The 25,098-nt window shown below is 34.2% G+C and overlaps 2 protein-coding genes across 2 annotated transcripts; both read left to right on the top strand.

The window, feature by feature from the left end:
* The first annotated feature begins 9,215 nt into the window (after positions 1–9,215).
* Positions 9,216–10,983, top strand: LOC107933898 (uncharacterized). Its single transcript, XM_016866202.1, has 3 exons — positions 9,216–9,753; positions 9,911–10,211; positions 10,269–10,983. The coding sequence occupies exons 1-3, from the start codon at positions 9,216–9,218 to the stop codon at positions 10,981–10,983; spliced, it is 1,554 nt and encodes a 517-aa protein (XP_016721691.1).
* A 9,262-nt stretch (positions 10,984–20,245) lies between these two features.
* LOC107933878 (protein SRG1) lies at positions 20,246–24,244 on the top strand. Its single transcript, XM_016866187.2, has 4 exons — positions 20,246–20,568; positions 22,250–22,497; positions 22,722–23,046; positions 23,776–24,244. The coding sequence occupies exons 1-4, from the start codon at positions 20,308–20,310 to the stop codon at positions 24,025–24,027; spliced, it is 1,086 nt and encodes a 361-aa protein (XP_016721676.1). The 5' UTR covers positions 20,246–20,307; the 3' UTR covers positions 24,028–24,244.
* Positions 24,245–25,098: the final 854 nt, after the last annotated feature.

The following is a 25,098-nucleotide window of genomic DNA, read 5'->3' as shown; positions in this document are numbered from 1 at the left end:
TTATTAATTTAGTTCAAGATCGGGGGAAAACATGTTTTAGGGATTAAATTGAAAAAATTATGAAAAATTATGATATTTTATAGAATTCATGGATTGTTATCAATATATATGAGAATAATAGCTGGAAATAAGGATTAAATTGCAAGAATTTTATTTTCCTGACCCTAAGGATGAAATCGTCATTAATTAAAAGTTTAGGGGCAAAATGGTAATTTTGCCTAGAGCATTAATTAAATGCATTAGAATATGAAATGAATGAAAATGATGATCAAATTTATTTATAAAGATCCGGATGACTCAAATATGAGATTTGATCGTGGAAAGGAAAAGATATCAGATTAATGAAATTATAAACACAAACAAGCAATGAGGTAAGTTCGTGTAACTTGAATTATATTCTTAAATGCTTGAGATTGTATGTTATTTACGTGAATATGATTTGAATGTTCATTGTATGAAAATTTATGAAACATTGATAAATTTGATAAAAGGAGAAGAAATCCCGGTTGAATAAAAGGAAAATTTGATGGATCTCTGAAAAGGAATTGACGGTAAAAAGGATCTAGCCCGGACGGGTGATCCTATCCTGATATAGCCCTCCCGAAGAATATGTGTAAAACGGATTTAGCTCAGACGGGTATTCTGAATTAGGGTCTGAATTTATCCTGGACTGGTAATTCAGATCCAAGCTCATTAGAGTAATTGTCGTTGCAGGAGTTTTAGCCTGGACTGGTAATCCCACTGTAAGGATGAGGTTCGCGGGAGTGTGCTCTCTGATATGAAATGTGTAAGACCATGGTTGAAAGATACCATGGCAACCTGTGTGTAAGACCATGGTTGAAAGATACCATGGCAACCTGTGTGTAAGACCATGATTGAAAGATACCATGGCAACCTGATATGAAATGTGTAAGACCATGGTTGAAAGATACCATGGCAATCTGATATGAGATGTGTAAGACCATGGTTGAAAGATACCATGGCAACGTGACATGAAAAGAATAAGACCATGGTTGAAAGATACCATGGCAACATGACAGAAAATGAGTAAGACCATAGTTGAAAGACACTATGGCATCACGTCAAAGATAAATAAGACCGTGGATGGGAGACGCTATAACATCTGTTGAACAATTGATATTCAGGTAAAATGTATCAGATGACGAATGGTTATATGAAATGGTTGTGTGAAATGTTTACAAGAACTGGTCATATGGAAATATATGTACAAAAGCGTTGTATGAAATAATTATGAAAATGGATAAACGAAACAAGTATAAGTACATGGAATATAATTTATGTTAAGTTTGATATAAGCTATTACCAGAATAAATATACATAAAATATATGGAAATGATGAAGCATAAAATATTGATATAATGAAATGAATGATATATGCTTGTGAAGAAACGGTAAGAGCATGATATGTTTCATGACATGTACATATATGATTATCTTTGATATGTTCATACAAGGAAATTATGTAATTGAGACTATTATTAAACTCAAGTACGACATGTCGAGAAAATAGATATATCAATGTTGAATTTATATGAGATATGTGCAAGTATACTAACAATGTTGTTGTTTGATGCTTATACAAGTGCCAAACTGTTGATTGAATGATAATATATTTATTTTATATGATGCATTGAATCGGTAAGTATTTTAATTTTTTTAAGTGATCTGCAAATGGTAGTAATGCTTCGAAACCCTATTCTGGCAGCGGATACGGGTTAGGGGTGTTACAAACATAATATAGAGAAATGGGATTGCCATTCAAACTCCTTAGACCTCCATTTCATTGAACACATTAAGTTCCATAGCAACCAGTCACCAAGCGACAAGGAAAAGAATGCACTCTAAGCATGTTTTGGCACCATAAACTGCCATATTGTTCTTGAGAAATGATAGTCCCTAATAGCATGGAGTCCTAACTCCAACACCTCATCACATCTAGGACAGTGTCCCACATTATTCATATGTCTCCTTGCTTTTTCACCATTCGTCAGTAGCTTATCCTGCCAAAAGGCCTAGAGAAAGAACACGCACTTGTTGAGGTGCTTTAGTTTTCCATATTAACTTCTAGCAATTAAAGCCTTCGCCATGAATAGGTTGGTACATACTCCTATACATTTTAGCATTAGGAAAGTTGTCTTTAGGCATCCACTTCCAAGCTAACCTATCCGATCTTGCATCAGTGGATGGTAGAACCATACTGCAATGAGCTTAACGACACTATTAGGAAGTAAATTGTGTAACTGAGGCCAATCCCAACCCCCACTACTATTCACTAAGTCACAGACACAAAGTATCATCTGTCTGCCTAATACCTAAGTAAAAGACCCTAAGTTGATCAACTTGACAAACCCACACATCATTCCAAAAGTTCGTAAGTCAACCGTCCCCTAAAGACTAGAACACATTGACAATCACATCCGGCCATTCCTTCATCAAAGATCTCCAAATATAAGAGCAATTACTTCTTGTTATAGACTCCGGTAACACCCATTGTACACTATACTTGTTTCTCAATAATTACACCTACACAGCTTCCATATTAGTGAGAATTTGGAAACCCAACTTCAAAAAAAAAATGTTCTGATCGACAAGGCTTCTGAGTCCAAGACCCCCGGAATCGAGGGGTGGACAACAACCCCCCCAAGACACTAATGTTGGTTTCCTAGACTCCAATGTCGTACCACTTATGAAATTATGAGCTAAATTTTTAATTTCACAACTTATAGAAAGAAGAATATGAATTATGCTCATGAAATAGTTAGGAATAGTAAGCAATACAGATTTTACCAATGTAATTTTTCCCGCCAAAGATAGCTTCATTGCTTCCCACCCATTCAACTTATTTTGAACTTTTCTAACCACGAAATCAAAAGTATTAGTCGTGACTCTTTTGTGAAACAATGGCATGCCAATATAATTACCAAGTTCATCCATACGCATGAAACCAATATCTCTACAAATTGCATTTGCTAAATCAATTAGTGTATTGGGAGAGAAAAATATCTGTGACTTTTCTCTATTCACTTTTTTGCCTGAAAAAAGATAGAATATGCGAAGAACTGGTTAACTTAAGCTGCTTGATTCCTATTGGCTTCATAGAAAAGGATAAGATTGTTAAAGCTGGGCCTCTTCTTGACAGGAAAATCGGCGACCAACTCCCACGATTTAATGTCTCCTCAATTAGGTGTCCCAATTTCTCTATACAAGATACAATCAAATCTAGCGAAAGAGGGTCTCCTTGTCTGATTCCGCACGACGACCTAAAAGCTTCCGTGACATCACCATTCCAAAGGACTTGGAGTGAGGCTGATTATACACAGTTCAGAATCACTGAAACCAATAAACATGGTAATCCCGCTTCCAATAGGGTGTCCTCCAAAAAATCCCATCTAACTTTATCAGACGCCTTCTCTGAGTTAATTTTCAAAGTCATCCTATATTTTCCTCCTTTGAAACCTTTCATGGAATGAATAGTCTCTTGTGCAACAATAATATTAACAGTGATGTTCCTCCTTGCAACAAAACTTGCTTGATTTGGTTTTGTAAGCTTCACCATCAAAGTAAAAAAAAATATTAATAATAAAAAAGTAAAAATATATACAAAAAAAGAAGGTCCTATTTACTATAAGACTCTCATAAAAATATCAAAGTGCTATAGAAAAACATCTATTTTAATAAATAATTGGCTATTTTAATATAACTTGTTAAATAATTCCCCTCTCATATATTATATATATATAAAAAACACCTAACTATTTTTTTAAATAACATAATTGCTTAAAAAAAACAACATTAATAAATGAATGCTTTTAACCCACAATCAAAAAATTATAAAATACATACATAAATACCTAAATGCTTATGGACTCTAAAACTTAAATTCGATCCTAATTTAGCATCATTCATCACCACACTAAAAAAAATTATGAAATTAAAATATTTATACATTAATTTTTCAACGGAAGAAATTTAATTAAAACTTTTGAAACTTCAATACGGAATAGTTTAGAAATAAAAGATAAGGTACATTTTATGAAGGGATTTTAAAAAATTTCAGCTTTCTAAAGATAAGATTAAATAGGTTGGAGAAATGTTTAGTTTTCAGAGCTGAATTGTGCGGCATTCTTGATGGCGTGTTGTTGGTGTAAGGAAGATAATTTGATAGGATATTAGTTTAGACGGACAACATGGAAGTTATTGGGGTTATCAAGGAATCTTTATTGAAGTGTTCAGATTCAACAATAATCAGACGCATTGTTTAACTTTTGAAGAAGGTGAAGAATTGGTCAATTGAACATATTCTCAAAGAAGAAAATGTTGAAGCTGATCGCATTACCAAGTTGGCGTTTGACAAAGAAAAAGGTTTACAATTAAATGTAACTTCTCCTTTTGCTTCTTTCTAACTTGATGTAAAGTGTTCTAATCTATTAAAAAAAAGTTGAAGAGAATAAGTATTGTCAACCCTCGTTAATATTTAAAATTATTACAATATATAATTTAAATAAAATCAAAAGGAAGCTTAAATATTGTCAAATTTTACTAAATTAAAAAGTCTAGTCAATCCTTCTCAATTAGTTGACTTTCCAACATTAAGAGTTAATTTTATATATTATATAGATGTGGAGATAATTTTTAATGTATTTTTGATTATTTTTGTTGATGGATGTAATAGGCCAATTTTAGCCTGGTCTAGTGTGGAAAATAAACCCCCCCCAAAAAAAATAATAAGCATAATAATTAAAAGTCCAAAACTTTTAGCAGTCCATTTACAAATAACCCAAATTAAAACCCAATTACAAACCCAAATTAACCCCAGGCCCAAACTAACCCTAGCCCACAAAACTAAACACTTTCAGCCAAACAAAAAGAAAAAGAAAACCCTAGCCACTCCTCCCTCTGCCGCACATTAGCAGGCCACCTCGCGCGTTGTTCCTCTACACACGCCTCTGATGCTTCTCTGGCACTTGCGAGAGAATTAAATGAAATAGAAGAGAGGAGCATGCAAGCATCAATAGCAAAACAAAAAAAAATGGAAGTAAATGGCCTTGTATTCGGCTATAAAGGCCACAATCTTTCCTTTGTAATTTTTTTACACACATCAAAAAATAAAAAACTAAAAACAAAGAAACTTCAGAGGTGATTTCTACTTTCATTTTTAAATTCTTGTTTGATTCTATTTCATTGTTTTTATTTTTTTACACACAAATAATAACTAAAGAACGAAAGGAAAAGCTCACCTGAATCTCCCGCGGTCGCTACGTCGGAGGGCCATTCTTCGTCGCCGAAATTGGACCCAAAAAGGGGTCGAGAGCTTCTTCATTTTGACATTTTCGGGTTCTGGAAGCTTGGCCTTCAAAGGCGCTTCAAAGCGGGGCTTAAAAGCCCATTTTCCGCAATGTCGGCCATCGAAAGAACCCAACCGTCGAAAAAAGGGGGGTGAAAGCATTTTGAGAGCTTTGACTTTTTTTTTAAAAGAAAGGGCAGAATGAGTAAAAATTTTTCTTTTTGCTATTATATAACTTGCGAAACATTGTCGTTTAGGGCCTGTTTCAGTGGCCCCAAAACGGTGCCGTATAAGGCCTTTGACCCGCTCGACCCGACCTGCTCCAGGGGGATCCGTGCATTTTTTTTTGGCTTATGGTCTATTTGCGCATTGGGTCCCCTTCTTTGTAGCCCGTCTCAATGGGGTCTTACGTTTTATTTTTAATTTATGCCACAGGATTTTGCCTCTGTTTCAGTTTGGTCCTTCGACCATTTGAAGAGGCAGACACTTGAAGCGCTGCGCATAAGGGCTGGGAATATTTCCCCAATCAGTTCGTCATTCTTTAAGCGCATTCCACTTCGGTCCTTGATGGCTTATTTTTTATTATTTACAATTTGTACCCTGAATTTCAATTCGATTTCAGCCTAGTCTTTAGTCTATCTAATTTATTTATTTGTTTAGTTATTCATTTTTTTAAAACTTTTTTGTTATTATTATTTATTTTAAGTTTTTTCTTATATTATTTATTTTAAACCGTTTTATTATTATTTGTTTTAAGTTTTTCACATATTATGTATTTTAAACTATTATCAAGTTTAAATATTTTAAATGTTATTTATTTTAAACTTTTTATATATATCATTCATTTTGGATTATTTATATATATATTTATATATATTATTTTTAAACTGTTTTTGTATATTATTTATTTTAAATTTCTTTTTACATATTATTTATCTTAAACTCTTTTATATGTTATTTTAAAGTGTCTTATATATTATTTATTTTAAATTGTTTTGTTTATTATTTATTTTAAATTTGTTTTGCATATTATTTTCTTGAAATTGTTTTATATTATTGACTTCAAATTGTTTTATATAATATTTTGGTGCATATTCTTCATTTGTTAACATTGGTGTTAAAATGGTGCACCACGTGAATAAGGTCATTATATGCTCTAGAAATTATTTATTAATATCTTCATATTGTTGACGTTCATTAACATAGCATTTAATTCATGTATTATTATTCCATGCTCCATATTGTCTTTTATTATATTTAGTTTAAATCACATCGTGTGTTAAGCTCCAACGTATTTGTTCGATATAGACCAATTTATTTTGCTCCAAACAAAATAAACACGCATCATTAAATGCTGTATTTGTTATCATTCAAAAATAAAAATTTTCAAAATAAGACAATAATTTGCGTTTTGGGAATTCAAGAAATCGTACCCTAACTTACGGGGGTTTCGATTTTCTTGTTAAACCTAAATAGCCAAATATCCTTTTAAATTTCAAAAGACATGAAATTTCAATAAAATTTAAAGGCAAGCTTATTCTCAAGGGTTCAAAGTGTCATGTCCTAACTTATGGGATGTGATATTTTATTACCTCGAGACAAGAGAGTCTTTACCATTTCGTTTCGATTTGTTCAAGCGTTTTTAAAATTAGCATTAATAAGAAAGGATCGTGTTTTAAAATCTTTTCAAATTTCAACTCTCGACATTAAGACATTAATTAATTAAATTTGGTACCAATTTTGGGTTTGACGAGGGTGCTAATCTTTCCTCACACGTAACCGACTCCTGAACCCGTTTTTCTCTGATTTTGTAGACCGAAATCATTGTTTTAATAAATCAAAATATTTTATTAAAATGACCAAATCACTAGGTGATTCGATCACATCTCAAAAATATCGGTGGCGACTCCCGTTTTCGTCTTAAATAAAAAGTCGACCTTTTTCAAAAAAAATGGTTTCAAAAATGAAATTTATGACTTCTTTGAATGAAAATTTTAAAGTGCCGTCCATTGAACAGTTGATCAAACCTTTCAAAATGGTTGGTATTATCATGAGTCATGTTAAGATTTTACTTTCAATCTCTTTCAAAAACTTTGAAAAATTCATAGAAGGGGAGCGCCTTGAGACATCAAATTGTACATGGGTGTACGGCCACCCACTATAGGGATAAGAATGTCTTTGTCTTTACTCATAGCGGAAATTGAATCATTGCCTCTTAAAACTTCAAAAGTCAATTGTTGTTGTTAGAAGATTTGATTGAAATAAAATATTATAAGCTGAATCATAAAAAACTACCCATAAAATTTCTCATGAAAATCTTAAAATTTTCAAATTTAATATAATTTTAAATATATTAAGATTTTTAAATATATTCATGTGGAATATGACCCTTAAAATAAATGGTCATGTTGGCTTTAAAAATTTACAATTCACTCTCATCATAAGATCGTGTTTTAAAATCTTTTCAAATTTTAACTCTCGACATTAAGACATTAATCAATTTAATTTGGTACCAATTTTGGGTGTGACAAGGGTGCTAATCCTTCCTCGAATGTAACCGAATCCCGAACCCGTTTTTCTCTGATTTCGTAGACCAAAATCATTGTTTTAGTAAATCAAAATATTTTATTAAAACGACCAAATCACTGGGTGATCCACCATTCTCAAGATCAGATCAGAGATAGAGATTATATCATGGGCAAAGCTGTGGCTCGCGCTGCAAAACCTGGCGGTTCAAGCTGATGTACTAAGTGTAAAATATGAGTTGGAATCAGATCGGGGCTGAGAGTTAGCTTGGCTCCTTAAAAAGGTTAAGGCTTTGTGTATTAGGGCAAAGTTGTATATGTAATCCGTTTTATGTAAATGAATTTATTTTCTAGCAAAGTTGTTCTAATGAAATTGAATCATAATCAACGCCTTTTTTTCTGCATTCATTCATCTGCATTACATTTCATCATATACATTAAGTTTCATAAAAAGAACCTAATTAATTAAAATTATGACAGTTACCCTGGAAACCAACGAAAATCCACCAACTAAATATCACTACGGTACCCGCTGCAAGACGAAAACAATGGATCAAAGAATGGAAAGATTAGAAAAAATGCAAAGAGATATGCAAGATCAATTACAAGGGCAGATGCAAAAGCAATTAGCCAATATACAACAAGACATGAGGGAACAAATGCAAGAAACCCAGAACAATATGATAAGCCAGTTAGCGCAGCTGCTGGCTAGGGAATGCGAGAAAGGGAAGAGCATTGCGGTTAACTCGGGGAATTGTAATGAAGACCTTGACTATCCTCTAGGCTTTGCCCTGAAAAACACTCGAGTACAACCAGATATGTACCCACAGAGGGTGTCAGTCACCATCAGACCCCAATATCAGGCTGGTGCCTCAGCACCGATGAACTTTCCAACAGGCTTGGGCTCCAATCCAGGGGATAATCCAACTAATCCCATTGTTCCGGACCTCGATGATGTGACAGAAATAAAAAAGACAAGAGTAGATCTGCCAAAAAAACTTAAGGACTGGTGTAGATGGCTCGAAGAGAAATTCAAAGTAATAGAGACCGCTGACTACTATTACGGGGTTGACGCTAAGGATTTGAGTATGGTCCCAAATCTGGTGCTCCCACCAAAATTTAAAACTCCGGAGTTTGAAAAGTACAACGAGACTAGCTGCCCCAACGCTCACATCACAATGTTTTGTCGAAGGATGACAGGATACGTTAATAATGATCAGTTATTAATCCACTGCTTCCAAGACAGTCTAATAGGGTCTGCAGCCAAATGGTACAACTAGCTAAGTCGTGCCCAAATTAATTCATGGAAGGACTTGGCACAGGCTTTCATGAAATAATATGGTCACGTGACAGACATAACACTCGATAGAATCACATTGCAAAATATGGAGAAGAAAACAAGTGAGAGCTTCAGGCAGTATGCCCACAGGTGGAGAGAGATAATGACGCAAGTTCAGCCACCTCTTCTTGAGAGAGAAATAACCATGCTTTTTATCAAAACTCTGAAGGCTCCATTCATCAACCATATGCTGGGAAGCGCTACTAAGAGCTTTTTAGACATAGTGATGTCTGGAGAGATGATAGAAAACGCAAAAAGATGTGGAAAGATAGACATGAGGGAAAGCGCTAAGAGATCAGCCCTGAGGAAGAAGGAGAACAAGATAAATAATGCGAGTATGTATAACAAGGGCTATGCAAAGTCAATTGTTGTAAGCCAGCTAAGGACGTCAACTACTAGCCATCAAGACCCCTCTAGGCAAGAATCCAGTGCAAGGCCAAATACAGAAAGACTTCAGTTTACGCCTATCCCTATGTCATATAGGGAGTTGTATCAGAGTCCATTCGATGCACATGTGGTGTCCCCTTTCTATTTGAAGCCTATGCAGCCTCCATTCTCTAAGGAGTATGATGCAAACGCCCAATGTGAGTGCTATGCGGGGAAAACAGGGCACTCGATCAAGAACTACACTACGTTTAAAAAGTTGATCAAAAGATTCATCAAAATAGGGATCGTAAAGTTCGACGACTCATCAGGACCTAACGTAGCAGGAAATTCGTTACCTAATCATTCAAATAAAAGGGGTAAAAGCGATAATCGAGAGTAGAGGCAAAAGGATCAAAGCTGACATAGCTGAAGTAAAAACCCCACTGAGATGGGTTTGGGAACAAATAGTAAATGGAGGATTAATCACACAAGATTCAGAGGAAAGGCCCAAAAGAGCAAGAAAACACTGTGAGTTCCATGCCGAAGAGGGTCATAACATCCAAGAATGCACTGAGTTCAGGACCACAGTGCAAAATCTAATGGACAATAAAGAGATTGAATTTTATGAAGAGATCAAAGGATCAGAAAAAGGAGAGGTTAACGCCTCAGATGAGGGGTAAATAGAAAGGGTCCAAAAGGTTAATCACCCTGTGGTGATCAATTCACGACCCAGAAGCAATGAAGCTGAAATACAAATAACACCGAGAGTCATAATCCAGAAACCTGTATCCTTTCTCTACAAGGATAGAAAAAGGGTTCTTTGGAACTATGACTGCAATGTGACGATCCTGGGAGAGAAGAACCCAACTAATGCTTCAAGGGAGAGCCAATATATAGATTTCTATACACGCAGTGGGAGGCGCTATGATCCTGCGAGTATAGGAACCAAAACTGTTAAAGGAAAGACCTCCATAGTCAAGCAAAAAAAGAAAAAGACGGTCAGGCTCGAACCGCCAGTTAATGAGCCAGTAACTGAGAATGAAGCTAGGGAATTCCTAAAATTCTTAAAGCATAGTGACTACAGTGTTTTAGAACAGCTACATAAGCAATCGGCACGCATCTCAGTGCTATCTTTACTCTTAAGTTTGGAAACACATCGTAGCGTGTTGATGAAAGTGCTGAATGAAACTTACGTCGCTAACGATATCTCTGTAAACAAATTGGACCACCTAGTCAACAGTATAAATGCCGATAACTTCATCTTCTTCAATAATAATGAAATACCTCCGGGGGGTATGGGATCTACAAAGGCTCTGCAGATCACCACCTGTTGCAAAGGGTATATATTACCGAGTGTATTAATTGATAATGGATCGGTATTGAATGTCTTGCCCTTATCCATGCTGAATAGGTTGCCTGTAGATAGTTCTCACATGAAGACATACTAAAACATAGTGAGAGCATTCGATGGTACTGAAAGGAAAGTGATGGGAAGGATCGAGATACCTCTTTTAATTGGGCCAAACACATATGAGGTGGACTTCTTAGTGATGGACATTAAGTATTCGTACAATTTCTTGTTGGGAAGGCCTTGGATTCATTGCACAGGAGCAATGCCGTCGTCGTTACATCAAAAGTTAAAGTTGGTAACTGAGGGTAGACTAGTAACGATAAACGCGGAGGAAGGCATTATTGTATCCGTTACCAGTGACATACCATACATAGGGACGGACGATGAGGCGATAGAATGTTTCTTTCGATTGCTAGAATTTGTCAACACAACATTCATTGTCGAAGGGAATAGGATCCCAAAGCTCAAAATATCCAAAACTATAAGGATGGGCCTGCGATTGACGATCGAAAAGAGAGCCTTACCGGGAAGAGGACTCGAAAGATATCTCTAAAGAAGGGTCGAGGCACCAATGTTGAAGGATAAACGAGACTACTTTGGCTTAAGATTCAAGCTGGATGCAAGGCAAAAGAAAGAAAAGAAATAGGAAATGAGAAGAGCACGTTTAAACGGGTGAGAGGTCAAATGGGAGCTAATGACCTTTCCTCATATATCTAAAACGTTTGTATCAAGAGGAATAATCTACCTCAACCAGAAGATGACAAGAAAGGAGTCTGTCGAAGAAATGTTGGAAAATTTGAGCAATAACGTCATATCTGAGGAAGAAACGAGAGAAGAAAATCTATCAGGTATTGGCCCATACGTACTTGGAAGCGTTTTGAACAATTGAACTGCGGAGGAGATCCCTATAACTTTTAGAATTAATTTAGAGTAATGTTTAAAACAAGCTTATTGCTCTAAGCCTAGGGGCAATAAGAATCCTTTTGTGAAATAGGCTCTTGTCTAATATCGTTATTTCAATAAAAATACATCTTTGCGTATCATTTTGAGCAAATATTCTTTTATTCTTTTCATTTCATTCATAATGATACTACATAAATAAATATTCTTAGATTCTTTTGTTCTTTGGATTTTTTCTTCATCCCTATAACAGGTCTCCAGATATCAATGATATGAGCAACGCTGCTACTAACTCAGAGTCGCCTTTTGAGCAAGATATGTGTATGGAGGATTCTCAGGATTTTAAAGATAATCAAAACTGTAACTTATCTCCTGATTTGTTAAGGATGGTAGAACAAGATGAGAAACAAATCCTACCTTACAATAAGTCAAGGGAAATTGTGAGCTTAGGAGAGGGAAAAGAGGTAAAGATTGGAGCGTTTATCACTGCAGAGACAAAGTGAGACCTCATTAAGTTGCTCCGAGAATTTAAGGATGTCTTCGTATGGTCATACCAAGACATGCCCTGGTTAAATACTGATATCGTGGTACACCGACTCCCCATAAAGGAAGAGTGTAATCCAGTTCAATAGAAACTCCAAAGGATGAAGCCCGACGTTTTGTTGAAAATAAAAGAGGAGGTCAAGAAGCAATTCGATGTCGGTTTCTTACAAGTGGTTAAATACTCAAAATGGGTAGTCAATATCGTCCCCGTTCCTAAGAAAGATGGGAAAGTACGAATGTACGTGGATTATCGTGATTTGAACAAGACCAGCCTGAAAGACAACTTTTCGTTGCCTCACATTGATACCTTAGTGGATAATACAGTAGGTTACTCACTTTTCTCTTTTATGGATGGCTTCTCCAGGTACAACCAAATAAAGATGCATCCTGAAAACATGGAAAAGACTACATTTGTAACCATGTGGGTAACGTTTTATTATAAGGTAATGCCATTTGGACTGAAAAATACAGGAGCGATGTATCAAAGAACCATGGTAACCCTATTTGATGATATGATACACAAAGAAATTGAAGCTTATGTTGATAACATGATCGCAAAGTCCCGAACATAAAAGAAGTATGTGCTAGTCCTGAAAAAACTGTTCTTAAGATTAAAAAAGTTCCAGCTAAAGCTCAATCCAGTAAAATTTACCTTCGGGGCTAGGTCAGGAAAGTTGTTGGGATTCGTAATCAGTGAAAAGGAGATTGAGATTGACCCAGATAAAGTTAAGGCCATACAAGAATTAGCCCCATAGTGTACTCAAAAAGAAGTTTGAGGTTTCCTAGGAAGACTAAATTAAATCACCCGGTTCATTTCACAACTAACGGAGAAATGTGACTCCATATTCCGTCTCCTTAGGAAACACAATCCAGGTGTATTGGATGAGGAGTGCCAAAAAACTTTTAATAAGGTCAAGCATTACTTGTCCAATCCCCAAGTACTGATGCCACATTGCCCAAATAAGCTACTGATACTGTACTTGGCAGTATTCGAAAATTTCATTGCATGCGTGCTAGGCCAACATAATGAGTTGGGAGGAAAAAAACGTCGTTATACTACCTCAACAAGAAGTTCACTGAATGTAAGATAAGATATTCACCAATTGAGAAGTTGCGTTGCGCATTGATTTGGACAACCCGAAGACTGAGACAGTACATGTTGTGCCACACAACTTGGTTCATCTCGAAACTAGACCCTCTGAAGTACATGATGGAGTCAACTGCTTTGAATGAAAGAATGGCTCGTTGGAAAATTTTACTTTCTGAATTTGACGTATTCTGCGTGAACCAGAAAGCTGTAAAAGGGAGTGTAATAGTAGATTTTCTGGCCAGTAGAGCTCTAGAAGATATGAGCCTTTGAGCTTTGATTTTCCGGATGAAAATCTAATGTATGTTGCAACCACTGAAGAAGACTCTCAAGAAGGCCATCCTTGGAAATTAACTTTGACAAAGCCTTAAATGCTGTGAGCAATGGAATCGGGGTAGTTTTGGAATCCCCAAACGGAGATCATTATCCCTTTACTAGTAAATTGGATTTTGATTACACAAACAACATGACAGAATACGAAGCATGTATCATGGGTATCCGTGCAACCATTGAATGCAATATCAAAGTGCTAGAAGTATGTGTGGATTTCGCACTAGTGATCTATCAGCGCAAAAACGAATGAGAAACAAGAGACCCCAAATTGATCAATTACCGAAAGCTAGTTTTAGAGTTAATTGAGGAGTTTGATGACATCACTTTTTGTTACCTCTCGCAAGATGAGAACCAGATAGCCGACGTCTTGACTACCTTAGCTTCTATGATCAGAGTAAACAAGCAAGAGGACATGAAGCCAATCCAGATGAGTATCTATGAAGCTTCGGCTTATTGCTACAACATCGAAAAAGAAGAAGAAAAAGATGATCACCCTTAGTATCGTGATATATTACGATATGTGAGGAATTGTGAATACCCAGACCAAGCAACTGAGAATGATAAAAGGACATTAAGAAGACTGGCCAGCAGCTATGTCTTAGATGGAGAGATCCTATATAAAAGAAGGAAGGATCAGGTGCTGTTAAGATGTGTAGACACTGTTGAGGTTAAGGAAATCCTGGAAGAGGTCCATGAGGGTGTTTGCGGAACACACGCTAGTGGTTTCACAATGGCCAGACAAATTATGAGATTCAGATATTATTGGTCCACTATAGAAGGGGATTGCATCAGCTATGCCAAGAAGTGCCATAAATGCCAAATTTATGGAGATAAAATTCATGTACCTCATTCACCTTTTCATGTCATGACTTCTCTATGGCCATTCTCCATGTGGGGCATGGATGTTATTGGGCCGATCTCGCCAAAAGTATCTAACGGGCATCGATTTATCTTCGTAGTCATTGATTACTTTACCAAGTAGGTAGAGGCCACTTCTTATACCAATGTCACAAAATCTGCAATTAGTAAATTCTTGAAGAAAGAGATCATATGTCGGTATAGGATGCTAGAGAGGATCATATCAGACAATGCACTGAACTTGAACAGTATAATAGTAGAGGTCTGTAGCCAATTCAAGATCAAACACCATAACTCGTCACCATATCGTCCAAAAATGAATGGTGTGGTGGACTTATAAAGATTGGCACAAGAATTTACCATTTGCTCTTTACGCTTATCGAACATCTGTTAGGACCTCGACTGAAGCAACGCCTTTCTCTTTGGTTTATGGAATGGAGGCGGTTCTGCCTATTGAGGTTGAGATTTCCTCTTTACGAGTTTTGTCAGAACTAAAGTTAAATGAAGCTGAATGGATCTAGTCTCGATATAATCAGCTAAACTTAATTGAAGAAAAGAGGCTGAAAGCTATCCGTCATGGTCAAATGTACCAAAAGCGAATGATATATGCTTATAATAAGAAGGTTCGCCCTAGAGAATTTCATGAATGAGACCTTGTTTTGAAAAAGATCATTCCCGTACAAAAAGACTTTAGAGGAAAATGGATGCCAAACTGGGAGGGACCTTATGTAGTGAAGAAGGCATTTTTTGGAGAAGCTTTGATTTTGATCGAAATGGATGGAAAAACTTGCCCAATCCTGTGAATTCAGACTTAGTCAAAAAATACTTCACCTAAAAAAAAAAGAGGCCAAGGCGAAATCCCCAAAGGGCGCTTGTCTCGCTATTCCTGAATTAACAAGAAGGAAGGATGCTACATTTTGGGGTATCAACGAAGCACTCTAGATCTTCTAAACACGCATCAAGTTCAAAAGGTCCTCAAGAAGTTTGTGCGGAGAAGCTCGTACTATGATATCTAGGGCATCTGTTTTCATCTTATTCTTTCTTTATTTTAGCAAATTTGCTATGTTGACCTATTTCGAGCTTTGATCTTAATAAAATTTCATCTTGTTCCTTGCAATAATCTTTTTCAAGCATTTTCCATTGAAATAACGGTTAATGGACTAATAATATTCAAGTAAAAGGGGTTTTGCATATTACTCTGAAGAGTTCAAAATAGTACAAGGACTTGAAACGGGACTACTAGTCAGAACTAACCAAATCCGAGAACTGGAAACATTAGGGAAAGCATAGCCCAAATTGTGATCATTCTACGGGTTTTCTGTTAGAGATACCAGCTGAAGAAGACAGAGTAATACATCGGTGATAAAACCTCAATAAACAACGAGTAATGTCAACATAAGCAAGATCATGTTAAAAATGATATTTTTGCATTCATCATTCATACACATCTACTTAGGAGCATTCCATTCATTCTGATCATGAGATCCTAATCACTTGGCATAAATAGGCCCATAAAATAGATTCTACAGGTCATGTTCCCTAAAGAATGGCGTAACAGACCAAAGAAACCAAAAATCCTATACCCCTAAAGATGCAGTGGAACAGATTGAAATCACTATAACGAATCTTATCTCCTTGAAATTACAGCGAAACAGATTAAAGTCACAAATCTTATCTCCCTGAAGTTACAGCGGAGCAGGTTAGAACCACAAACCTTATCTCCCTAAAGTTGCACTGGAGCAGGTTGAAGTGGCGAATCTTATCTCCCTGAAGTTGTAGTGGAGCAGATTTAAGCCACTAATCTTATCTCCCTGAAATTGCAGTGGAGCAGAGTAAAACCACAAACCTTATCTCCCTAAAGTTGCAGTGGAGTAGGTTGATGCCACAAATCTTATCTTCCTGAAGTTGCAGTAAAGAAGATTGAAGCTACAAGACTAATCTCCCTAAAGTTGCAGTGGAGTGGATTGAAGCACTAATTCCTATACTCCTGAGAATACAACGGGATGGAATTAGGCTACTTGAAGAAAGGAAGCACCAAAAGTCAAGATTCGGCAAGACCAGACAAATTTGACCACTTCTGAAGTCTTTGCTCCATTCATGTTACACGTCAACGAGCAAAGAGGGGAAGCTGTAATATGCCAATTTTGGCCTGGCCTAGTTTGGAAAATAACTCCCCTTAAAAAAGCATAATAATTAAAAGTCCAAAAGTTTTAGCAGTCCATTTACAAATAACCCAAATTAAAACCCAATTGCAAACCCAAATTAACCTCAGGCCCAAACTAAACCCTAGCCCACAAAACTAAACACTTTCAGCCAAACAAAAATAAAAAGAAAACCCTAGCCGCTCCTCCCTCTGCCGCACGTCAGTAGGCCATCTTGCGCGTCGCTCTTCCACACACGCCTCTGATGCTTCTCTGACACCTGCGAGAGAATTAAATGAAATAGTAGAGAGGAGTACGCAAGCATCAATAGCAAAATGAAGAAAAAAATAGAAGTAAACGGCCTTGTATTCGGCTATAAAGGCCACAATTTTTCCTTTGTAATTCTTTTACACATCAGAAAATAAAAAATAGAAAGCAAAGAAATTTCAGAGGTGATTTCTACTTTCATTTTTAAATTCTTGTTTGATTCTATTTCATTGTTTTTATTTTTTTTACACACAAATAATAACTAAAGAACGGAAGGAAAAGCTCACCTAAATCTCCCGTGGTCCCGACGTCGGAGGGCCATTCTCCATCGTCAAAATCAGACCCAAAAGGGGGTCAAGAGCCTCCTCATTTTGACATCTTCAGGTTCGGTAGCTTGGCCTTCAAAAGCGCTTCAAAGCGGGGCTAAAAAGCCCATTTTCCACAACGCCAGCCACGGTGGCAGTAGGGCAGATCGCCAAAAGAACCCAATTGTCGAAAAAGGGGGGGTGAGAGTATTTTGAGAGTTTTGATTTTTTTTTAAAAAAAGAAAGGGCAGAATGAGTAATTTTTTTTTTGCTATTATATAACTTGCGAAACGTCATCTTTTAGAGCCTGTTTCAATGGCCCCAAAACGGTGCCATATAAGGCTTCTGACCCGCGCGACCCGACCCCCTCCAGGAGGATTCGTGCATTTTTTTTACTTATATTCTATTTGCGCATTGGGTCCCCCTTCTTTGTAGCGCGTCTCAATGGGGTCCTATGTTCTCTTTTATTTTTGATTTCTGCCACGGGATTTTGCTTCTGTTTCAGTTTGGTCCTCCGACCATTTGAAAAGGCAGACACTTTAAACGCTGTGCATAAGGGCTAGGAATATTTCCCCAATCAGTCCCTCATTCTTTAAGCGCATTCCACTTCGGTCCTTGATGACTTATTTTTTATTATTTACAATTTGTACCCTAAATTTCAATTCGATTTCAGCCTAGTCCTTAGTCTGTCTAATTTATTTATTTGTTTAGTTATTCGTTTTTTTAAAACTGTTTTGTTATTATTATTTATTTTAAGTTTTTTCTTATATTATTTATTTTAAACTGTTTTATTATTATTTGTTTTAAGTTTTTCACATATTATGTATTTTAAACTATTATCAAGTTTAAATATTTTAAATGTTATTTATTTTAAACTTTTTATATATATCATTCATTTTTTATTATTTATATATATATATATTATTTTTAAACTGTTTTTGTACATTATTTATTTTAAATTTCTTTTTCGTATTATTTATCTTAAACTCTTTTATATGTTATTTTAAAGTGTCTTATATATTATTCATTTTAAATTGTTTTGTATATTATTTATTTTAAATTTGTTTTGCATATTATTTACTTGAAATTGTTTTATATTATTGACTTCAAATTGTTTTATATAATATTTTGGTGCATATTCTTCGTTTGTTAACATTGGTGTTAAAATGGTGTACCACGTGAATAACGTCAGTATATGCTCTACAAATTATTTATTAATATCTTCATATTGTTGACATTCATTAACATAGCATTTAATTCATGTATTATTATTCCATGCTCCTTATTACCTTTTATTATATTTAGTTTAAATCACATCGTGTGTTAAGCTCCAACGTATTTGTCCGATATAGACCAATTTATTTTGCTCCAAACAAAATTGCGCATCATTAAATGCTGTACTTATTATCATTCAAAAGTAAAATTTTTCAAGATAATGCAATATTTCGCATTTTGGGAATTCAAGAAATCGTACCCTAACTTACGGGATTTCGATTTTCTTGTTAAACCTAAATAGCCAAATATCCTTTTAAATTTCAAAAGACGTGAAATTTCAATAAAATTTAAAGGCAAGCTTATTCTCGAGGGTTCAAAGTGTGTTATGTCCTAACTTACAGGATGTGATATTTTATTACCTTGAGACGAGAGAGTCTTTAGCATTTTGTTTCGATTTGTTCAAGCGTTTTTAAAATGAACATTAATAAGAAAGGATCGTGTTTTAAAATCTTTTCAAATTTTAACTCTCGACATTAAAACATTAATTAATTAAATTTGGTGCCAATTTTGGGTTTGACGAGGGTGCTAATCCTTCCTCGCACGTAACCGACTCCCAAACCCGTTTTTCTCTGATTTCTTAGATCGAAATCATTGTTTTAGTAAATCAAAATATTTTATTAAAATGACCAAATCACTAGGTGATTTGATCACACCTCAAAAATATCGGTGGCAACTCCCGTTTTCGTTTTAAATAAAAAGTCGACCTTTTTAAAAAAAAATAGTTTCGACAATGAAATTTATGACTTCTTTGAAAGAATTTTTTAAAGTGCCGTCCATTGAACAGTTGATCAAACCTTTCAAAATGGTTAGTATTATCAGGAGTCATGTCAAGATTTTACTTTCAATCTCTTTCAAAAACTTTGAAAAATTCATAGAAGGGGAGCGCTTTGAGACATCAAATTATACATGGGTGTACGGCCACCCACTATAGGGACAAGAATGTCTTTGTCTTTACTCGTAGCGGAAATTAAATCATTGCCTCTTAAAACTTCAAAAGTCAATTGTTAGAATGTTTGATTGAAATAAAGTATTATAAGCTGAATCATAAAAAACTACCCATAAAATTTCTCTTGAAAATCTTAAAATTTTCAAATTTAATATAATTTTAAATATATGAAAATTTTTAAATATATTCATGTGGAATATGACCCTTAAAATAAATGGTCATGTTGGCTTTAAAAATTTACATTTCATTCTCATCATAGCAATAATATACATGTACCAAAAGTCAACTTTTTTTAAATAAAAAATAAGATTTGACTTTTGAAGTCAATTTTAGGTTTTTTTTTAATTTAATTTTTTAAAAATTTTAAATTTAAAAAATGTAAATTTAATTATTAAAATATTTTAATAATTGGTCCATTATTAATATTTTCTCCGAAAAAAACGTAGTTTTTTATTTTCTCAAACGATCATTAATTAACAGCAATGCACATGAAAGAGTATTTAATTAGTCAACCATTAAAAACCTAGAGATGTGGCAATATGACCATACACTCAATCGATACAAAATTATATCTATACTCGTATTTAATTAACAGATAAATATTTTTTAAAAAATAAAAATAAAATAGAAATGTACGATTAATAAATTGACAATAATCATCAATTGTGTATTATAAATTACAACCAAAGAATTAATTAGGAAGTACAGCAAAACTCAGTTTATATTTAATTTCAAGAGTTGGGTGCTCCAAAACCTGAAGAAAAACATGGAAAGGAATTCAAAAGAATCCAACGTGGGAAGTTCAATGCAGGTGCCAAGTGTTCAAGAGCTGGCTAAACAGCCTTCATCCGCCATTCCCAACAGATATCTCCGCCCTGAACTTGAACGAGATGCGGTTGCCCACGGCGGCGGCGACCAGGTGTTGGAAATCCCCGTTATTGATATGAAGAGGTTGGACTCTGAAGAATCAATGAATTCCGAAATCCACAAGCTTGATTTTGCTTGTAAAGAATGGGGTTTCTTCCAGGTAAAATGTTTTATGTATTATTTCTTTAGGGTAAATAACCTAATTAACTAAATATTTATCGTGTTTCTAGTTTGCTCACTCAATTATGAAAATTTTTAATTTCAATACTAAGTTACTCAAATTCGTTTTTTTAGTCACTACGTCGTTAAGTTTGAAACGATTGGATGATGTGACAAATTTATTTTAGATAAACCGTATGAATGATCACTCGATTATGAGAATGTTTCTGTTTTGGTCACTAAACTATAATTCTTTTGGATTTGGTCAATAAAGTATTTGAAATTAGAAGTTTTATTTACTATGCCATTACGTTGAAAACGGAAGTTTCGACGTGGCCTTTTTATTCAATAAAAAGTTATGCTATTCAATACTTATACATTCTATCAATTTAGTTCTAATTCTAAAAAAAAAATAGCTCTAAGCATTCTTACTAGTATTTGGTGCTAGAAATGTTTTATCTATAAATTTGTATTTGATGCTAGTAAGATTTGAGTTTTCTTTTTGCACGGGAGAACCATTGTTTTAACATATAAAATCTCCTACAACTTATGACTTTTTTGGCACCGAAAACTAAAAATCTTTGAGTTTTTCAATGTCAAAGAAGCACCGTTTAATCTAAACTGTAAAAAAAAATTGTCGACAATTTATGATCTTTTTGGCATAGGAAACCTTTGGATTTTCCTAAGCTGAATAACACTAGCTAAGAGCATAAAAGAATAGGTGAAAAATTCAATAATTAGGATTAAATTAACAAATTTTGTAAATATTAAAGGCTAAATTTGTTGAATTTTTAAGAATTATGACTAAATTGATAAGAAGTATAAATATCAAAGAGCTAAATCAATTATTAGATCAATAAAAAAGACAATGTAAAACCTCCGTTATTAACTTAATAGCATGGTGATTAAAAAATCTAACTTTAAAAAATTTTAGTGACTAAATAAGATAAAAAAAATTCATAGTTAACTAATTGAAACAGAAACATGGTAAAAGTTTAGTAACTAATTAGGTTGTTACCATTTCTTTAACATGACATAATTAGGTTCTTCCAAGTGTCTTTAACATACTTAAATCCTTACACAGGTTTTTTTAACTAATAAGTAGGGTGTAAAGGAAACATTGATGCTTAGAAGTTATTTGAGTTTGATTTGAAAAAAAAAATTAAATTATCAAATTCGACCCGTAATTATAGAGTCGAACTTGAGCTATTGATGAGTTAAATTCAAACTTAGTAATACTTGACTCGAACAACTTGCAACCTTTATCGAGCTTTTTATAATTTTCTATTATTAAATTATGTTATTACCTTTAATATATATCATTAAACCTAAGCTTAATTATCGAACCTAACTTGAGTACAAAAATTGGTAAATAAGCTTAATCAAGCTCGATTATATTTAGAGTCGAGCTCAAATTTAAAAATAGATATTTGATCAAGATTGAGCTCAAGCTTAACAATACTTGAGCTTGACTCAGGTTGATTACACCCTTACTAATAAATGTTGGGTGTAGTGGTAAAACATATTGTACTCCTAAAAAGAGAACATGTGTTCAAACCTTAGAAACGGTATTGTTGGAAGGGACAATTCTAAGCCATGATCATGATTAGTAAAACGAAAGATAAATATATGTGTGTGTGAATTTGGTTAGGACTTTAACAATTTGTAAATTCATGGTGCAGCTAGTGAACCATGGAGTGAGCTTAAGATTGCTGGAGAAAGTGAAAGCGGAATTGGAGGAGTTTTTCAAACTTCCAATGGAAGAGAAGAAAAAGCTGTGGCAATGTCCTGGGGATGTAGAAGGATTCGGACAAGCTTTTGTTGTGTCGGAAGGTCAAAAGCTTGATTGGTGTGACCTCTTCAACATGCTCACTCATCCTCTCCACCTTAGAAACCCTCGCTTGTTCCCCAACCTCCCTCTTCCTTTGAGGTACAACAGTAACACAATTTATAACCAAAACATCAAATCACATCATAATCTACAATATCATGATGAACTAAAAATGTTATTAGACACAAGTGTGCCACGTACACGAACACACGCAAAAAAATATGCAGGTTATCACTATGTCAAACGTAATAGCAACACTCTTGTGAAACATTTAGGCTAATTGGCTATAACCCTAACCAATTATTCTAATACTTTTGGTGTAGAGATACATTGGAGTCTTACTCATCTGAGTTAAACAAGCTATCGACGGCAATCCTAGAAAAGATTGTAGAAGCCATTGGCATGAAAACCGAAAAAATGAAGGAGTTCGTCGGAGAGGGAAGGCAAACAATTAGGGTTAACTATTACCCACCATGTCATCTATCTGACCAGGTCTTGGGCGTCACTCCTCACTCAGATGCTACTCTCATAACCATTTTGCTTCAGCTCAATGATGTCCATGGTCTTCAAGTTAGGAAAGATGGGAATTGGGTTCCAGTTAAACCACTCCCAAATGCCTTCATTCTCAACGTTGGAGACATCTTAGAGGTAGAATAATTATGGGTAAACTAGGCTAGTAGTTTCCCAATTATTGGTAAGTTTCTTTTTTTTATCATTCAATTATGGAAAGTTACAAAAAGGTTACCTAATTATATACTAGATTTTGTCTTTTTTGTCACCCAGTTTAATTTTCAAATTGGTATAATAGTAACTTTAACCCTCAACATTTATGCATAATGTCAATTTAGTCATAATTGATTCTAAAAAAATAACTCTCAACATTACATATTGTGTTCTAAGTTGTTTTTGTAGTTTTCTTTTGTATTTGATCATTTCACCTAAAAAGCTAAAAAAATAAATTTATTAACTAAATTTAATTGAAAATATACCAAAAATAGAAATACCAAAAATTCAAGATAATATTTTTTATCTTTTCTCATTCTTTTACAAGTAACCTTTAATGTCACAAAGAAAAGCAAAAATGTAAAAAGGAAACCAAATTACACAATGTGTAAATGTTGACGGTTAAATATTTTAAAATCAATCAAGATTAAATTGGTACAGTGTATAAATATTGAGGATTAAAGTTGCTATTATGCCAATTTTAAAAGAAAAAGTCGAATAGTTGGGTGACCATTTTGTAACTTGTCATAGTTGAATGACAAAAAAAATTTACTAATAGTTGGGTGACTACCAATGTAGCTTATTCAATATTAATTATATGTATAGCACCATTGTGTTCCAACTTTACAACACCACTGATATTTTGTATGGCAGATTATAACAAACGGGACGTACCGTAGCATTGAACATCGTGCGACAGTGAACCGAGAAAAGGAAAGGCTCTCGTTTGCGACATTCATCGGAGTGGGAGCTGGCGGAGAAATAGGGCCTGCACCGAGCTTGGTGTCAAAACAAAAGCCTGCCATGTTTAGGAGGGTGAAAGTTGAAGAATACTACAAAGGGATGTTCTCTCGTAAGCTTCACGGGAAATCTTATATTGATTACCTGAAAATAGAACAGGATTAAGGACGATGTGTTATGGTAGTTATATAATAAGGGAAGTGCCCCCCAGCATGTTATAAAGATATGTATGTGTGCATGTGTCTATGTATGTGGTATGCTATCATTAAATTACATAGGAACCTAAAGCAAGTATACATAGATAAACTTCCAAATATTTATGTTGTTGTCTTGTACTTGAATAAACATAAATACAAGTAGATTTCAACCTTTTCTCTTAAAACATGTTAAAAGGTACTATACTAGACCAGAGAGATATTGCCTATAAAAGAAACCAACAAGGAATCAATGACAGCAAATGGCAAACATTACACCATTAAGATTCATATTTGACCCACTCTATCAAAGAACTACAAATAAATTTAGTATCTTTAATTCTAAGGTCAACTTTGAAATTATCCTTAAGGGGAAACCTTCCAAGTTGAGTTTGGTTCGATTTTATCAAGTTTTTTTTTAATTGTTTATGGTAATTTGATTAGCTTCGGTTCTTAATTTTTTCATGTTGATTTAGATTTTAAGATTTTGGACTTTATTTTAACAAAAATAAGCGTTGAATACTATTTTGTAAAGTTTCAAAATCTTCTTAATAAATATTTTTAAAATAATTAAATTTTTAAGTAGATAACAGATAATTTAACTTATGAACCCAAAAGGCTAAAATGACAAATAAACCCTTCAAAAATAATTAAAAAATCAATTAAACCCTTCATCACAAAGTGCACCCAATTGAACCCTTTGAGTCATGAATGGTATCCAGTTAAGCCTCTTAAATTCATTTTTCCATTGAAATCCTTAAAAGTTGTTAACTATTGATGTAATGGGTGATGTGGCAAGCTGACGTGGCAAAATGATGATATAGAGGACTTAATTAATTTTTTTATTATTTTATGAGGGCTTAATTAATTATTTAAGTAAAAACTTTATTAAAATTATGAAAAAAATCTAATTTTTAGCATGAATTATAAAATTCATTAAAAATTATTAGAAATTTATAAATAATTATAAAAACTATTAAAAATATAGAAATTTTTTAAATGTTATAAATTTTTTTTAGAAAAATATTACAAAATTTATAAA

Source organism: Gossypium hirsutum, chromosome A01, assembly GCF_007990345.1.
Source record: "Gossypium hirsutum isolate 1008001.06 chromosome A01, Gossypium_hirsutum_v2.1, whole genome shotgun sequence".
NCBI classification, from domain to species: domain Eukaryota; kingdom Viridiplantae; phylum Streptophyta; class Magnoliopsida; order Malvales; family Malvaceae; genus Gossypium; species Gossypium hirsutum.
The sequence above is the reverse complement of the archived record's forward strand: the minus strand, read 5'-3'. Positions and strand labels throughout refer to the sequence as shown.

What these genes read in the sequence shown, in the direction of transcription:
- LOC107933898 (XM_016866202.1), top strand. Translation starts at nt 9,216, where the DNA reads ATGGAGAAGAAAACAAGTGAGAGCTTCAGGCAGTATGCCCACAGGTGG. An exon ending in GTATGATGCAAACGCCCAAT is followed by an intron (nt 9,754 to 9,910) that starts GTGAGTGCTATG and finishes TTCAAATAAAAG; the next exon opens with GGGTAAAAGCGATAATCGAG. An exon ending in GTTAACGCCTCAGATGAGGG is followed by an intron (nt 10,212 to 10,268) that starts GTAAATAGAAAG and finishes TTCACGACCCAG; the next exon opens with AAGCAATGAAGCTGAAATAC.
- LOC107933878 (XM_016866187.2), top strand. Translation starts at nt 20,308, where the DNA reads ATGGAAAGGAATTCAAAAGAATCCAACGTGGGAAGTTCAATGCAGGTG. An exon ending in AAGAATGGGGTTTCTTCCAG is followed by an intron (nt 20,569 to 22,249) that starts GTAAAATGTTTT and finishes TTCATGGTGCAG; the next exon opens with CTAGTGAACCATGGAGTGAG. An exon ending in ACGTTGGAGACATCTTAGAG is followed by an intron (nt 23,047 to 23,775) that starts GTAGAATAATTA and finishes TTTGTATGGCAG; the next exon opens with ATTATAACAAACGGGACGTA.